Below are 16,953 nucleotides of genomic sequence, written 5' to 3' on the forward strand. Positions count from 1 at the left end.
TTTGGGTTCTGTCAGTATGCAATTTGTATGTTTCCGTGTGACCGTGTGGGTTTTCCTCGTTCTCCCACACTCCAACGACGTGCCCGTTTGTAGGTTAATTGACCCTCTGTAAATTGCCCCTAGTGTGTAGGATAGTGGAAGTGTACAGGGTGATCGCTGGACAGTGGGCCAAAGGGTCGGTTTCTGTGCTGTATCTCTATCTCTAAATGTGTAGGAAAGAAAACTGCAGATGCTGCTTTAAATCGAAGGTAGACACAAAATGCTGGAGTAACTCAGCGGTCAGGCAGCATCTCTGGAGAACTTCAGATAGTTCCTCTGTCCCTCTCTTTCCCCTCCCCTTCCCAGTTCTCCCACTAGTCTTCCTGTCTCCTACTACATCCTATCTATGTCTCGCCCCCTCCCCTGACATCAGTCTGAAGAAGGGTCTCGACATGAAATGTCACCCATTCCTTCTCTCCAGAGAAGCTGCCTGACCCGCTGAGTTACTCCAGCATTTTGTGTCTACCTTCTATCTCTCTAAATCCCATCCATGGCTCTGCCCCATCTGCTATTATGGCAGCCAAGTGCAGAGGTCTAACTGGTGCATGCTGGTGTTCAGAGATTAATCTACAGGATCACATCTGTGACAATCACAGAGGAATTTCTTTATGCGACTGCTGGTAAAATCCTCAAAGAGTTCTGTTAAAAAGACTGAAGGTATCACAAAATGCTGGAGTACCTCAGGCAGCATCTCAGGAGAGAAGGAATGGGTGACATTTCGGGTCGAGACCCTTTTTCAGACCCTTCTTCAGACCTTTAAAAAGACTGATCACTCACCTTGAGGGAGACCTACTTCCATAAAGTCATTGTGGTTTCCGCAAAGAGCCTGAAACAGTCGACATGATCTTCACAACAAAACAACTCCATGAGAAGTGCTAAAGAACAAAACTGCGGCTTATTCTCCACGCTGAGAACTATATTCTGCATTCTGATTTTTCCCTTTGTTCTACCTATTGTACTTGAGTTGATTGGGTAGCATGCAAAACAAAGCTTTTCACTGTATCTCAATACATAGAAAACATAGAAAGTAGGTGCAGGAGGAGGCCATTTGGCCCTTCGAGCCAGCACCGCCATTCATTGTGATTGTGGCTGATCATCCACAATCAGTAACCTGTGCCTGCCTTCTCCCCATATCCCTTGATTCCATTTGACAATAATAATAACTCTAAAGTTCAGCTTTGTCAATCTCATGTAGGATTTGGACAATATTGGCTGTGACATCCTTTGGAAGGAGATGGCAGACTGCGGTTACCCTGAAAGGTTCATCTCAATTATCTGACAACTCCCGTTTTGAAGGCCAGAGTAATGCATGACAAAGTGTCCTCAGGCCCATTCCTGGTCGCAAATGGTGTGAACCAAGACTGCGTGCTTGCCCCCACAGAGTTTGGGGTGATATTCTGTGTAATGCTGTCTGATTCCTACCCTGATAAAGGAGATGGAATCATCCTTGGATGCAGAGGCAGTCAGCCATAACCCAAATGGGGCAAACCACCTGAAGGGATTGACTATTCAATGCAAGCCCACAAGCTGCGATCAGGAAAGCTCGGACAGATTATCCCGTGCCTGTGGCAACCTTGGCTTAACAATGAGGACAAAGAACACCCCACACAGTTTCTTCTCTGCTGTTATCAGGCAACTGAACCATCCTACCATAACTAGAGAGCAGCCCTGAACTGCTATCTACCTCATTGGAGACCCTTGGATTATCTTTGATTGCACTTTACTGGCTTTATCTTACACTAAACGTTATTCACGTTAGTCCCTTTAACGTGTACCTGTAAACTGTGGACTACTCGATTGTAATCGTGTACAGTCTTTCCGCTGACTGGTTAGCATGCAACAAAAGCTTTTCACTGAGCCACGGTGCAGGTGATATTAAGCTAAACTAAAGTAAACACAATACCAAACATTCTTGAGAATGGTCAGAGGGGTGCAGCACTGGACACACACTCTCTCAAGTTCTATCAACGTTGATGGAAAAGTCACCAACAGGATAGCACAAGCTAGCTCTGCTTGGGAAGACTGAGAAGTGTGAAAATGAAAAAGAATTGGCCTAAAGACCAAGGTAACTTGGCATCATGTGTCAATGGGCCTGTTCCTGTTCTGTACTCTTCAATGTTCCATGAAGGCGTATCTATCATGTGTTGGTATACTTTATGCGTGCAAGACAGGACGCTGTTCATCAGACATGCAAGGCAGCTTAACCACTTTCACATAACATGTCTGCAAAATATTTCACATCAAGTCAAGTATTTGGGGCAGCAGGGTGCCACAGAAGGACATTCTTGTCTCCTGTTTTTCATTTGTCCATTGCCAGCGTGATTCATAATGAGCAAGAAAGATGGCTTCATTTTTAATGTTAACTACGAATATATTTGTGTCTACAGCTACAGAATGTACAGGAAAAGCCAAACAACTGGGTTCCCATCATTAATTACAATCTTTTCTGCACCAAACTACCTAGATGTCTATAACAATAAAGGTAAGTTTGAATTAACGTTCAAAGATTTGCATGTTTGGTATTTGCTTGTTATCGTTATGGAATACAGGTCCACCACCGATTTTCCGGCACCCTTGGTTCCAGAGCCTTTCCGGATTATCCGTTTTGCCGGACCTACAGAGGTCACGGCCTGCGAGAGGATTTCAAAGGTTCCGGAACGGTCCACCTAGGCTGCCGGGCAGCCGGGATGCCTAGATAGATACTGGTCTGCAAAGTCGGTCGCAGAAGTCGGCTATGGGAAAGGTTTTGCCAGCTCCGGCTGGGCCGGAGTTCCAGAGCCCCAGCCGCAGGGGGCAAATTCCACCCCCCGATCGGCACGGAAGTCCCGATGAGGTTGAGATTGGTTGCCTTACCCAGCCTAGGCGCATCCAGCATCATCAGGGGGACTTCTGGGGAGGGTGATATTTCACGTTTGCTTCCATAGTTTTGTCTGGATTAAAGGAGGCGCCAGGTACTGGAGATTCGGTGTTGGACCTGTATATAGTATGAACAAGTCTTACTAGTTGTCAGTCATCCATTTACACCAATCCTGAGCTGGTCTCATTTTATTCTCCCTGCGTTCCCATCAACTGCTCCCCCCACCCTTAGATTCTACCACTTGAGGTGCAATTTAAAATAGCCAATTAACCCACAAATCTTTGGAGTGTGGGCGGAAATTCCTGCACGCGGTGAAAAGCTGTGTGGTCACAGAGAATGTGCAAACTCCACACACCAACTGCACCCTGGTCATTGAAACTGTGAGCTCGTTGCTTCACTAATTGCCCACTATGCTGCTCATGTTCCCTGTCAACCCTGATGGCTCATGGGTCTGTACACTATAGCTGCATGTGCCAGGGGAATGTTAGGAAAGGAACAGCAGATACTGGTTGATACCGAAGATAGACACAAACTGCTGGTGGTGTGAGTCTCTGATGATGCTGGCTGCCTTTTTGAGGCAGTGGCCTCTGTAGATTCCCACGAAGGTAGGGAGGTCAGTACCCGTGATGGACCGGGCCGTAAGTGTCCACCACTTTTTGTCTTCTCCACCGATCCTGGGCGTGTGCATTGCTTTGCCCAGCAATATTTGGTACATCAAATATGACGCAGCCCAGAACCATCACACACACCAACCTCCCTTCCATTGACTCCATCTACACTTCACGCTACTTCGGCAAGGCCAGCAGGATAATCAAGGACCAGTCTCACCCCGGTCACTCCCTCTTTTCCCTTCTCCCCAGCTGTTATCAGGTAACTGGACCATCCTACCACCAACTAAAGACCAGTCCTGACCTACTATCTACCTCATTGGAGACCGTTGGACCATCTTTGGTCGGACTTTACTGGACTTTATCTTGTACTAAACGTTATTCGCATTATTCCCTTAGTGTATCTGTACAATGCAGATGGCTAGATTGTGGTTTAGTTTAGTTTAGTGATGCAGCATGGAAACTAGGCTCTTTGGCCCACCACGTCTGCATCAACAAGCGATCCCCACACACTTACACTATCCTACACACACTAGGGACAATTTATAATTTCACCTAGCCAATTAGCCTACAAAACCTATACGTCTTTGGAGTGTGGGAAGAAACCGGAGCACACAGGTCTGTCTAAGCGGGAGAACATACAAACTGCAGATAGCATCCGCAGTCAGGATTAAAATCGGGCCTGTGGCGCTGTAAGGCAGCAACTCTACCGCTGCACCACCGTGCCACCCTATTGTATGAGTGTAATCATGTCTTGTCTTTCCGCTGACTGGTTAGCTCGCAACAGAAGCTTTTCACGTGACAATAAACTGAACTCTGAAACCGCTGTATATTGCAGCTGCTGTATTGAAATATGAAAACAATGTGATGAACATCCGACAATTCAACTGTTCTCCACATCCCTACTGGCTGCCTAACTTCATGGATGTCTTCACATGGTCACTCCCATTTGTCGGGGAAAAAGGTATTGCTATTGAACACTAATTTTGCTAAAGGTAAATTTAAAACATTGACCAAGTAAAATTTTGCAACATGTGACAAAGGTAAAATAAACGTCAATTAAACAACTGTCTTTTTCCCGTGCAGTAACAGAGATGTTGGTTAACGTCCTCAACATCTGCTCTGACGATGAGCTCATGTCTGAGGGAGACGATGCCTTTGACGGTAGGAGAATATCTTGTACTTAGCGGACATCTGCCTCTCTTTACAATGGCTGTCGGCTGCCCGAGAGTCTCGGGAACGTGCCGTCGCGATCAGGGCCGTTAGTGCGTCCACCGCTTCTGCAGTGTTCAGTGCCCGCGCTGCACATGTGGGCGCTTGTAGAAAAATGATTTGCAGTGCGTCCTGTAAACGACGTTTCGACTCGTTCAACCCATCCGCTGAAAAAATTCCTAAAGCTTGATGTTTCTCAGCCAGCTTTCACCAGACTCAAAGTTAGACCCCAAGTTTGCTCATGCAATTGATACAGGAATCCTGTTGGTTCATATTTCATATTTCATATTTCAGATACAGCGCGGAAACAGGCCTTTTCGGCCCACCAAGTCCGCGCCGCCCAGCGATCCCCGCACACTTACACTATCCTACACACACTAGGGACAATTTTTAAAAAACATTTACCCAGTCAATTAACCTACATACCTGTACGTCTTTGGAGTGTGGGAGGAAACCGAAGATCTCGGAGAAAACCCACGCAGGTCACGGGGAGAACGTACAAACTCCGTACAGACAGCACCCGTAGTCAGGATCGAACCTGAGTCTCCGGCGCTGCATTCGCTGTAAAGCAGCAACTCTACCGTTGCGCCACCTTGCCGCCCTATATTGGTATATTAGCAGTGTATGGATGTGTTGATATCCATTGCTGTTGGGTACAAAGTGACTTTAGAAATTTTTAGATTTTTTGTTTTTTTAGATTTTAGAGATACAGCGCGGAAACAGGCCCTTCGGCCAACCGAGTCCGCGTCGCCCAGCGATCCCCACACATTAACACTACCCTACACACACTAGGGACAATTTTTACATTTACCAAAGCAATTAACCTACATACCTGTACGTCTTTGGAGTGTGGGAGGAAACCGAAGATCTCGGAGAAAACCCACGCAGGTCACGGGGAGAAGGTACAAACTCCGTACAGACGGCGCCCATAGTCAGGATCGAACCTGAGTCTCCGGCGCTGCATTCGCTGTAAGGCAGCAACTCTACCGCTGCGCCACTGTGCCGCCCTTTGCAGCGTTATGCGTAGCTCTCTGTTGGTTCTCAACTACTAGGTTTCTGTGAATGTTTGAAGCATTTTCACGATGGATGCGATTCCAGTTTATTTTCATTGCTACCTCATTGATGAGTCTATAATCCTGGTAGTGGTGGGTGAAATGATTCGTACTAACTGTCTGGATGATTTTAAAACCATTCTTACTTGCTATCAGCGTGGGCTTGGAGCCATTCATTCACTGCCCGGATGGGCTCTGGGACTGTTCATTGGCTGCCTGGGTGGACAAGGCTGTTCATTGGATGTGTAGGAAGGAACTGCAGATGCTGGTTTAAACCAAAGATAGCCACAAAAAGCTGGAGTAACTCAGCGGGTCTGGCAGCATCTCTGGAGAGAAGGAATTGGTGATGTTTTGGGTCGAAGAAGGTCTTGACCCAAATCATCATCCATTTCTCTTATCCAGAGATGCTGCCTGTCTCGCTGAGTTACTCCAGCAGTTTGTGTCTCTCTGCTGATCATTGAATGTCTGGCTGGGTTCATAGCAATTCATTGGGTGTCTGGCTGGATTTAGGACTATTATCACAGACTCTGTTGGTTAGGGGAACATACTTCATATCTTTCTTTGGATTTTGAACCATTTCCACAGGTTTTCAGTCGATTTTATTAGAATTATTTTTACTGCTGACCTGTTTATCAGAAATCTGTCCAGATCACAGATGCACAGAATCTCTTGCCCAGAGTAGGGGAATTGAGGACCAGAAGACATAGGTTCAAGGTGAAGGGGAAAAGATTTAATAGGAATCTGAGGGGTAACTTTTTCACACAGGGTGGTGGGTGTATGGAACAAGTTGCCAGAGGAGGTAGTTGAGGCTGGGACTGTCCCAACATTTAAGGAACAGTTAAGACAGGTACATGGATAGGACAAGTTTGGAGGGAGATGGACAGAGCGCAGGCAGGTGGAACCAGTGTAACTGGAACATGTTGGCTGGTGTGGGCAAGTTGGGCCAAAGGGCCTGTATCACTACAACTCTATCTCTTTAGCTTTGTTTTTGAAATGCATTTGGTGGTTCTGCACAATGTCAATGAGTTGATAGGGTTATTCTGATTTTAAAAAATGAATATGGAACCAAAGCATTTTGTGATACTGAATCACGCAGGATGGCTCTGATCCATGGCCTGATATATTTGTGCAGCTTTGCAGGTGATTTTAGTTTTCCCAGCTAAGAAAAGCACAATCATTGCTCATTGTTGCCACCTGGTGACCTCTGGTGGAATATATTTATTCACAAAATGCTGGAGTAACTCAGCAGGTCAGGCAGCATCTCAGGAGAGAAGGAATGGGTGACGTTTCAGGTCGAGACCCTTCTTCAGACAGATGCGGGCATACTAGCCTGAACACGCCCGATCCCGTCTGATCTCGGAGGCTAAACAGGCTCGGGCCTGGTCAGTACTTGGATGGGAGACCGCCTGGGAATACTAGGTGCCGTAGGCTTAAAATCTGGCTGGTGGAATATACATCTCTCAAAGCCGAGATCAGATTTGGTAAGATCCCCGTCACAATTTAATAGACTGCAGACAAATAATGATTCCTACATGAAGCATGGCCACTAGGATGTATAAGAAAATAACTGCAGATGCTGGTACAAATCGATTTATTCACAAAATGCTGGAGTAACTCAGCAGGTCAGGCAGCATCTCGGGAGAGAAGGAATGGGTGACGTTTCGGGTCGAGACTTGAAACGTCACCCATTCCTTCTCTCCCGAGATGCTGCCTGACCTGCTGAGTTACTCCAGCATTTTGTGAATAATTCGATGGACACTAGGGTGGCGATCAAGGTGCCCAAGAAAATGTTTTCAAGTTAGGAACAAAGAAAATGGGCTGAACAAAACCCAACTCATTGGCTGGTTAGTCTTAACATAAAAATGTATGTAAAGTAGTCTGAGTCAAAGATAATGAGTTACGGGATTTTAACTAAAATACCTGCAATATTTAATATTTCAGTGTGCAATTTTTCTTTTTTCTTTACAAATAGGCACGGCTGCAGCTCGGAAAGAGATCATCAGGAACAAGATTCGAGCCATTGGTAAAATGGCCAGGGTGTTCTCAGTGCTCAGGTGAGAGTCTGTAAACATCGGGCCAGTTCTCAACTTGTTCTTGGCTTTCCTTTCCAGGGCCTCTATTAGGCTACCTGCCTATTATAAATCCTTTCTTATTATCCCCTTTTCTGACATCAGCTGAAAGGAGTTAGTTTGACAAAATGTGTAGGAAAGAACTGCAAGTGCTGGTTTAAATCAAAGGTAGACACAAAATGCTGGAGTAACTCAGCGGGACAGGCAGCATCTCTGGAGAAAAGCAATGGGTGATGTTTCGGGTCGAGACCCTTCAGTCTGAAGAAGGGTTTGTCAGTCTGAAAAAGGGTCTCGACCCGAAAAGTCACCCATTCCTTCTCTCCAGAGATGCTGCCTGTCCCGCTGAGTTACTCCAGCATTTTGTGTCTACCTAGGAGATAGTTTGAGTGGATTTCCGACGCCCTTTCTCAGGGTGGTGAATCTGGAATTCATTGCCAAGTCAATGGATATTGGTAAGGCAGAGATCGACAGATTCTTGATTAGTACAGGTGTCAGGGGTTATGGGGAGAAGGCAGGAGAATGGGGTTGAGAGGGAAAGATAGATCAGCCGTGATTGAATGGACCGAATGAATTCTGCTCCTATAACGTACGAATTGAGGCAGTGCAGCGTAGGTTCACAAGATTGATCCCTGGGATGGTGGGACAGTCATGAAGAAAGATTGAAAAGACTCGGCTTGTATTCACTGGAGTTTAGAATGATGAGTGGGGATCTTATAGAGACGTATAAAATTATAAAAGGACTGGACAAGCCAGATGCAGGAAAAATGTTCCCAATGTTGGGGGAGTCCAGAGCCAGGGGCCACAATCTAAGAATAAAGGGGAGGCCATTTAAAACTGAGGTGAGAAAGAACTTTTTCACCCAGAGAGTTGTGAATTTGTGGAATTCTCTGCCGCAGAGGGCAGTGGAGGCCAATTCACTGGATGAATTTAAGAGAGAGTTAGATAGAGCTCTGGGGCCTAGTGGAACCAAGGGATATGGGGAAAAGTTGGGCACAGGTTACTGAGTGTCGATGATCAGCCATGACACAATGAATGGAGGCGCTGGCTCGAAGGACCGAATGGCCTCCTCCTGCACCTATTTTCTATCTATCTATATAACGTGTATGTTTTTGGTTGATTGAAAAATACAGCATGGAATAAGGACCTTCGTCCCACTGAGTCCATGCTGACCATTGTTCACCCTTTGACATGAGTTCAATATTATCACCACTTTCGCATCCAGTCCCTACACGCAATGGGCAATTTACAGACTCCCGATTGACCAACAGACCCTCATGTCTTTGGGATGTGGGAGGAAACTGGAAGAAGCGTACACAGGTTACAAGTAGAACGTCCAAACTCCACACAGAGACAACACCCGAGGTCAGGATCGAACTACCTCCTCTGGTGCTGTGAGGCAGCATCTCCACCAGCTGTGCCACTCTGCTGCTCATTTTAATTTGTTAAAGTAGTCTTTCATATGGAAGCATCTGGAGGAAACCCACACTGTCACAGCCAGAACGTGCAAACTCCACACAGCTAGCACCCGAGGAGTGACCAGTCTGTGTGGATGCTTTTGAAAATCCAACTTAACCACATTTTCCGCCAACAACATTTATTTGCAAGGTTTATTTGCTTCCACCAAATACCCAATGTAGAAGAGCTTAAAATGCCCAGATACAAAACTCAGGTACATCAATGTACACAGTAGGGTGATGCAAACTGTAGAAATGTGGATGGCACATTAATGCAACTGGTGGAGTTGGTGCCTCACAGCGCCAGAGACACGGGTTCCATCCTGACCTCGGGTGCCATCTGTGTGGTGTTTGTATATTCTCCCTGTGACCGTGTGGGTTTCCTCCGGGTGCTTCGGTTTCCCCCTACATCCCCACGACGTGCAGGTTTGTAGGTTAATTGGCCCTCTGTAAATTGCCTCTGGCGGCACGGTGGCACAGCGGTAGAGTTGCTGCCTTACAGCGAATGCAGCGCCGGAGACTCAGGTTCGATCCTGACTACGGGCACTGTCTGTACAGAGTTTGTACGTTCTCCCCGTGACCTGCGTGGGTTTTCTCCGAGATCTTCGGTTTCCTCCCACACTCCAAAGACGTACAGGTATGTAGGTTAATTGACTGGGTAAATGTAAAAATTGTCCCTAGTGTGCGTAGGATACTGTTAATGTGCGGGGATCGCTGGGCGGCGCGGACTTGGTGGGCCGAAGGGCCTGTTTCCGCGCTGTATCTCTAAATCTAAATCTAAAATCATGTAGGGAGTGGATGAGAAAGTGGGATAATGTAGTACTTGTGTGTACTAGTATGAATGGGTGATCGATGGTCGGCATGTATTTGGTGGGCCGAAGAACTTATTTCCAAAGCTGTGTCTCCAAACTGAAAAAGGTGTCGGGAGGACTGGAAGGAGGTTGGATAGAACAAAGGGAATATCTGCTAGGGGGGGCAAACAGAAGGTTGTCATAGTGATGAGTGATCCAGTCAGATGGGTTAAACGTAGGGGTATAAAGGGTGATTATTGCTGCTTGGTCTGCATTATATTTTTCTAATCATAGGGTTGTGGGACACCTGCAGCAGGTCAGACTGTTTTAAGGGAAAGGAAACAACAGCCAATATTGTAGACAGTCATACAGCATGGAAGCAGGCCCTTCGGCCCACCATGCCCATGCTAAACAAGATGCCCCATCTACAGTAGTCCCATCGGCTCGCCTATATCCCTCTAAACCTTTCCTATCCATGTGCCTGTCCAATGTCTTTTAAATGTTGTTATAAAATAATCCTTATGTGTGTGTCGAGCTTCATTGCAACAGTGCAGGAGACTACAGAATGGGACGGAGAATTAGAGTTGGGCAACCGGAAGTTTAGGATTGCTGCAGATCACACAGTTGGAATCACCCAGTCTGCTTTTGGTTTCGCCATTGGAAAGCAGACTTCAAATGTGACAGCAGATGTCATTGATTTAGCCACCATAATAAGTCTGGACTATTATTTCCTTTTGGTATTTAATATTACATTTTGTAGAACTAGTGTATGGGTGATTGCTGCTCGGTGGGCCGAAGGGCCTGTTTCCATGCTGTATCCCATAACTAAGCTCAATTTTCTTTCCTGTATCATATCATATCATCATATCATATATGTACAACCGGAAACAGGCCTTTTCGGCCCACCAAGTCCGTGCCGCCCAGCGATCCCCGTACATTAATGTACGGGGATCGCTGGGCGGCACGGACTTGGTGGGCCGAAAAGGCCTGTTTCCGGCTGTATATATATGATATGATATGATATGATTAACACTATCCTACACCCACTAGGGACAATTTTTACATTTACCCAGCCAATTAACCTACATACCTGTACGTCTTTGGAGTGTGGGAGGAAACCGAAGATCTCGGAGAAAACCCACGCAGGTCACGGGGAGAACGTACAAACTCCTTACAGTGCAGCACCCGTAGTCAGGATCGAACCTGAGTCTCCGGCGCTGCATTCGCTGTAAAGCAGCAACTCTACCGCTGCGCTACCGTGCTGTGTGTTATGCATTACTTCTGAACGTGTTCTCAATTATCCGCTTTTGCAGAGAGGAGAGTGAAAGCGTGCTGACACTGAAGGGGTTAACACCGACTGGGATGCTACCGAGCGGCGTGTTGGCAGGAGGACGGCAGACCCTGCAAAGTGGTAATGATGCTTTGCCTCTTCCTGTGCCTCACGTGGATTATCATATCATATATATACAGCCGGAAACAGGCCTTTTCGGCCCTCCAAGTCCGTGCCGCCCAGTGATCCCCGTACGTTAACACTATCCTACACCCCACTAGGGACAATTTTTACATCTTACATTTACCCAGCCAATTAACCTACATACCTGTACGTCTTTGGAGTGTGGGAGGAAACCGAAGATCTCGGAGAAAACCCACGCAGGTCACGGGGAGAACGTACAATTGGGGCACCTCTCATTGTTTGACGAGCACAGCACATAATGCATGTTGGGAATTTGCGATGCTTTTTAGCTCCTGTCTTGGTGGCTGATCGAACGTAATGTTACCTGTAACCCGGGCATTTTAAATGCACGCTGTCTGGGTGTGAGATGTGGTAGCCACATCTTCCCATTGGAAATTAATCCGTTCACTCTTGCAAGCCTTCACTTCTGTTTCAAAGCTTCTTCGGGTCAGGAGCGTTGAGATTTTCAGCAACGTCGATTGTTTTCGCAGAGTCCTCTTGTACGCTGTCAACTTTGACATTCAATTATTTCTAATCTTGTAAAATAAAAACCTTCATTGGCATCATCTAGATGGACAGCCTCAATAATGTGACCCTTGGGTTAACCTTGTCCATGCATGGGAATCTATACTTGCAAGTAATACAATCACTTGTCAGCCCTATCCTATGATAACATTATTTTAATTGTGATTAGTGTGTGCTTTACTTGGGGAAGAGGAATAAATAAGGAGTAGTGTCCTTGGAAGACGTGTATATATAAATCTGTGTCATCCCACACCCAGTGATGTGGCACCTAAGTATTTGTCCTCTGTTCCTATTCATGTTAATTGTCTCGTCTCACTGTTGTCAACTTGCCTGACTTTATAACATGCCTTTCCTTCTGCAGATAGAGCTGTCCTCTCTGACTCTGTCATTCACCGTCAGGTGCAGATGCATGAATGTGTAACTCTGTCAGAAGTGTCTTTGCTGGGAATGTTGTGTAGTCTGTATATCAATCTTAAACCTACACTCTGGACGGTTGCTTGTGCCAGAATGAGTGTTTGAAATCCTGCCCAACTCCTTTTGAGGCTCTATTTCAATGGAAACTCATTCTAGCTTGCGATTAAGCTTCATTAAATTGTGCACAGTTGTGTTATTTCGAAATAAAAATGGTCTATGGAATTCCAATGATAAACTGGTTTGATTCAAATACATTGCATCCCCGGGTGGCCATTTTGAAATTACTTCATGTCCACTTGGAAGATACTTCAGGAAAGACCCAAGGCAAGTTACAGCCAAGCCCTCTGGCCCCCCACACCCACGCTGATCATCAAATACCCCTTTCCCGACAGCACTTGGCTGATTACAGTCTTCATTACCATAGGCTTTCAAGTGCTCAGTAAAAGATTTCTTAAATTAGCTTTATTTTTAGAGGTACAGCTTGGAAACGGGCCCACCGAGTGCACGCCGACCAACAATCACCCTTCCACTTTACACTAGTCTATCCTACATACGAGGGACGGTTTTTTCTACAGAAGCCAATGAATCTATGAACCTGGACGCAATGGAGTGTGGGAGGAAACCGGAGCAATCAGAAAACACAGGAAGAGTGTACAAACTCCGTACTGACAGCACCCATAGTCAGGATCGAACCCGGATCTCCGATGTAAGGCAACAACTCTACCACTGCGCCACTGTGCCGCCTCATTTGAAGATCTTAATATAATATATGCCCTCCTTATAGAGTGCTTATATTAATATTGTAATTATGCCTCCTTTACACCCCCCCACCCACCCATCATGCTGAAAGATTCTATACCCTGGAGAGTTGAATTGGCAGTCCTGCCCATCTTTCAGCCACGTCTCTGTGATATCAATAATACCACATTCCCATTCCCACATTTCCAGCTGATAGAGCTGCGCCAGCGCCAGAAACCCAAGTTCGATCCTGACCTCGGGTGCTGTGTGTGTGGAGTTTGTACGTTCGGTCTGTGACCGCGTGGGTTTCCTCCCACATCCTGAACGAAGACGTGCAGGTCTGTAGGTTAATTAGTCCCTGCGGAAATAATGTCCTTAGTGAGTAGGAAGTAGATGAGAAAGTAGGATAACATACAACTAGTGTGAACGGGTGATCGATGGAGAGTGGACCAAAAAGCCTGTTTTCATGTTGTATTTCTAAACTAATTAGTTCAGCCTTAGTTATATTTGTCTTTTTGCATTAAAATAGATGCAGTTTTGAATTCCTCCCATTTACTGTGTCAAGGGTGTTTGTATGATCTGACTTTTCTTTCTTTTCTTTCTATATTTATTTTCTTTCTATATTTAACTTTATGTCACTCCCTACTGTCCTCCAGTTATATTCCCAATGTGAATATATGTAGGTGTGCGCATGTGTTTCGCATGGTAGAAGATATCAAGTTCAGCTGAAGCTAAACATGTCTTTACATCACCCACCTAATTCATGTCAGAGTTCCTGCATCATAGGCCACTTGTAAAACGTTTCATGTTGTGAAACCGTGTTGTGAAATTTCCCCCTTTTCGTGAGTCATACAGAATGGGACGGAGAATTAGAGTTGGGCAACTGGAAGTTTAGGATTGCTGCAGATAACTGATCACGCAGTTGAAATTACCCAGTCTGCTCTTGGTTTCGCCATTGGAAAGCAGACTTCAAATGTGACAGCAGATGTCATTGATTTAGCCACCATAATAAGTCTGGACTATTATTTCTTTCTGGTACCCCCCCCCCCCATAGATATTCTCTTGATCCCCCCCCCCCCCATAGAATTTCATTACAAGTCTGTAAGCTGGGTCTGGTTTAACGATACATATTTCAGATAGACCTGATTTTCTCAAAACAAAGTTTTAAACAAAAATCTTAGTTTTTTTTCACATGGATTATGCCACATGACAGAACATTCTCCACTTTCTAGAGCTAAAGTCCACTCACAAAATTGATGCAGATACACTACTCATTCAGCTTTATAGATTAGGACTTAATTCCAGATCCCTTTCGTGTATTCTTGCAAATTGGTAGAGTTTTTTCTTTGAAGAACAACATTTGTTTGAGAAATAGAAAGGTTTTGGTTGTTACAGTTACATCTAACAGCCTGAAGGACTTCCATTGGAACGGCAGTTGACATGCCTTGGCAGTAAGGTTGGTTATTAAATATTCAAGTTAGCTGTGGGGACCTTCTGTGTTCCAATGACGTCTGCTGGCCCAGGAACTACATAGCAGGCTTACTGAGTAGAGCCATAGTGCGTCATAATTATCGTGCAGCTTGGATGCGTTGACATTTCATTCACATCAACATTTGCACTGGATATTGTGGAGGTGAAATTAGATTTTGAGGATGGCCACAAATGTGTTTACGTATCATCTGCAGCTTTAATGGAGAGCCTACTCATATCTGAATCACACAGCTGTGGGGAATTAAATTTAACACAGCTGTCCGTAATCATCTGCCCTTTTTCAACCATGTGCTGCCACAAAACATTGTCCAAAACCGGCTTCTCATTTCATATTGTCTCTTGGGTACCCTTCCTCTGCACCTCGATCAGGTTGCAATGAAAGTTGATAACGCCAGGAGCGGAGAAAGTGAAAAGAAGATTTAATAGAGCTATTTGAAATAATAAAGGGCGGAACGCTGGTGCAGTGGCAGAGTTTCTCCCTCACAGCGCCAGAGACCCGGGTTCGATCTGAACTAAGGCTGCTGTCTGTGCGGAGTTTGTACCTTCTCCCTGTGACCGTGTGGGTTTTCTCCGGGTGCTCCGTGTCCTCCCACACTCCAAAGACGCACAGATTTGTACGTTAATTGCCTTCGGTAAAAATTGTAATTTGTCCCTAGAGGGTGGAATAGTGCTAGTGCACAGAGTGATTTCTGGTCGGCGCCGACTCGGCCGAAGGGCATGTTTCCACAATGTATCTCTAAATTCTAAACTCTCAATGACCGCCTCACGTCTGCCGTTTGTAAGGACAGTGTGGTTGTCCCCCTGCACACCTGTGGACTGACTCATGGTGGGCGCTGTGTTGTCTGCATCGAACCGGGCGTAAAAGGTGTTAAGCTGGTCCGAGAGCGATGCGGTCGGCTGTGTAGGCCCTTTGTAGTCTGTGACGCAGCGTGATCCACTCCACATGCGTCTGGAGTCTGGGCTGTAGTAGTTAGATTCCTCATTTGACTGCTTTCTGAAGTATTCACAGCCATTGAGCACAGAACACGACCATGTAACCTTCCTTGTTGATGCCATCAAGTACCTGTGTATATTAATCCAGTTTTCCAAACTTGGTCCTTAACTTTGTATGTCATCAAGCTTCAAGTTCCTCTCTAAATACCTAGTGAATGTTATGAGAGTACCTGCCTCCACCAACCCCTGAGGCCATTCTACATTTAAACGACAAAAAAATCTTCCTCCAATCCACTCTAAATGTCCCCAGCAGAAATAGATTTGTCGGCCCTTGTCAAGAGAAAAGACAGCTGTGCTCCTCATAATCTTGGATACTTCAACCATTCTAGTGCACCTACCAGTCAAAGGTCTCAGCCATATTTCAGATTTGTTTCTCATCCCACTGTTGTTTCGAAGTGAATGTAAATTGGTTCATCTTGACTAGTTAATGAAGGGTATTGATGCTTGGGACTGCAGAGTGAGCAACTGATGGAACCAAATGGGTTAACCAAATGTAGGTGGCACAGTGGCGCAGCGGTAGAGTTGCTGCCCCTCAGCGCCAGACACCCAGGTTCAGGTTCGATCCTGACCACAGGTGTTGTCTGTACGGAGTTTGCACGTTCTCTCTCTGACCACGTGGGTTTTCTCCTGGTGCACTGGTTTTCTCCCACATCCCAAAGATGTGCAGATTTCCCAGTTAATTGGCCTCTGTAAATCGTCCCTAGAATGTAAGATAGAACTAGTGTACAGAGTGATTGTTGTTCGGCATGGACTCGGTGGGCTGATGGGCCTGTTCACAATCTGTATCTCTAAAACTAAAACTAAATTTTGCATGATGTAATGTGGACCATGTGCTAATTTTCCAATATTTTCCATTCATTTCAATGAATGTTCTGAAAATATATTGAAATGGCATTTGGAAGCATTTTAAGCACAGCCCATAAATATTGCAAAGAACTAGACATTAGAGGTACAGCGCAGAAACAGACCTGCCTGCTCACTGAGTCCGCGCCGACCACGATCCCCGTACGCTACCACTATCCTACACACTAGGGACAATTTTAAAGAAGCCAATTAACCAAACCTGTACGTCTTTGGAGTGTGGGAGGAAAGCGGACCAACTGAAGAGAACCCACCTGGTCACAGGGGGAACGTACAAACTCTGTACAGTCAGCAACTGCAGTCAAGATCGAACTTTGGTCACTGGCGCTGTAAGGCAGCAACTCTACCACTATGTGCCGCCCCTAGAATTGCACAGTTTTCTCTAAAGTTTTCTAA

General features: G+C 45.8%; 1 protein-coding gene and 1 pseudogene across 4 annotated transcripts in view; both read left to right on the plus strand.

Moving 5' to 3' along the window:
* Positions 1 to 16,953, plus strand: part of LOC144610023 (serine/threonine-protein phosphatase 2B catalytic subunit beta isoform) — a 99,740-nt gene that overhangs the window by 67,438 nt on the left and 15,349 nt on the right. For 3 of the 4 annotated variants that reach the window (XM_078428478.1, XM_078428481.1, XM_078428479.1), the window contains exons 8-12: positions 2,427 to 2,521; positions 4,343 to 4,468; positions 4,591 to 4,668; positions 7,741 to 7,822; positions 11,396 to 11,493. In XM_078428478.1, coding sequence (XP_078284604.1) covers positions 2,427 to 2,521; positions 4,343 to 4,468; positions 4,591 to 4,668; positions 7,741 to 7,822; positions 11,396 to 11,493 — 479 coding nt within the window. Of the gene's footprint in view, positions 1 to 2,426; positions 2,522 to 4,342; positions 4,469 to 4,590; positions 4,669 to 7,740; positions 7,823 to 11,395; positions 11,494 to 12,421; positions 12,647 to 16,953 lie in introns of those variants that run through there. The other variant, XM_078428480.1, reaches the window with a different exon arrangement.
* Positions 7,081 to 7,199, plus strand: LOC144610119 (5S ribosomal RNA; annotated as a pseudogene).

Source organism: Rhinoraja longicauda, chromosome 35 (genome assembly GCF_053455715.1).
Source record: "Rhinoraja longicauda isolate Sanriku21f chromosome 35, sRhiLon1.1, whole genome shotgun sequence".
Lineage (NCBI taxonomy): Eukaryota > Metazoa > Chordata > Chondrichthyes > Rajiformes > Arhynchobatidae > Rhinoraja > Rhinoraja longicauda.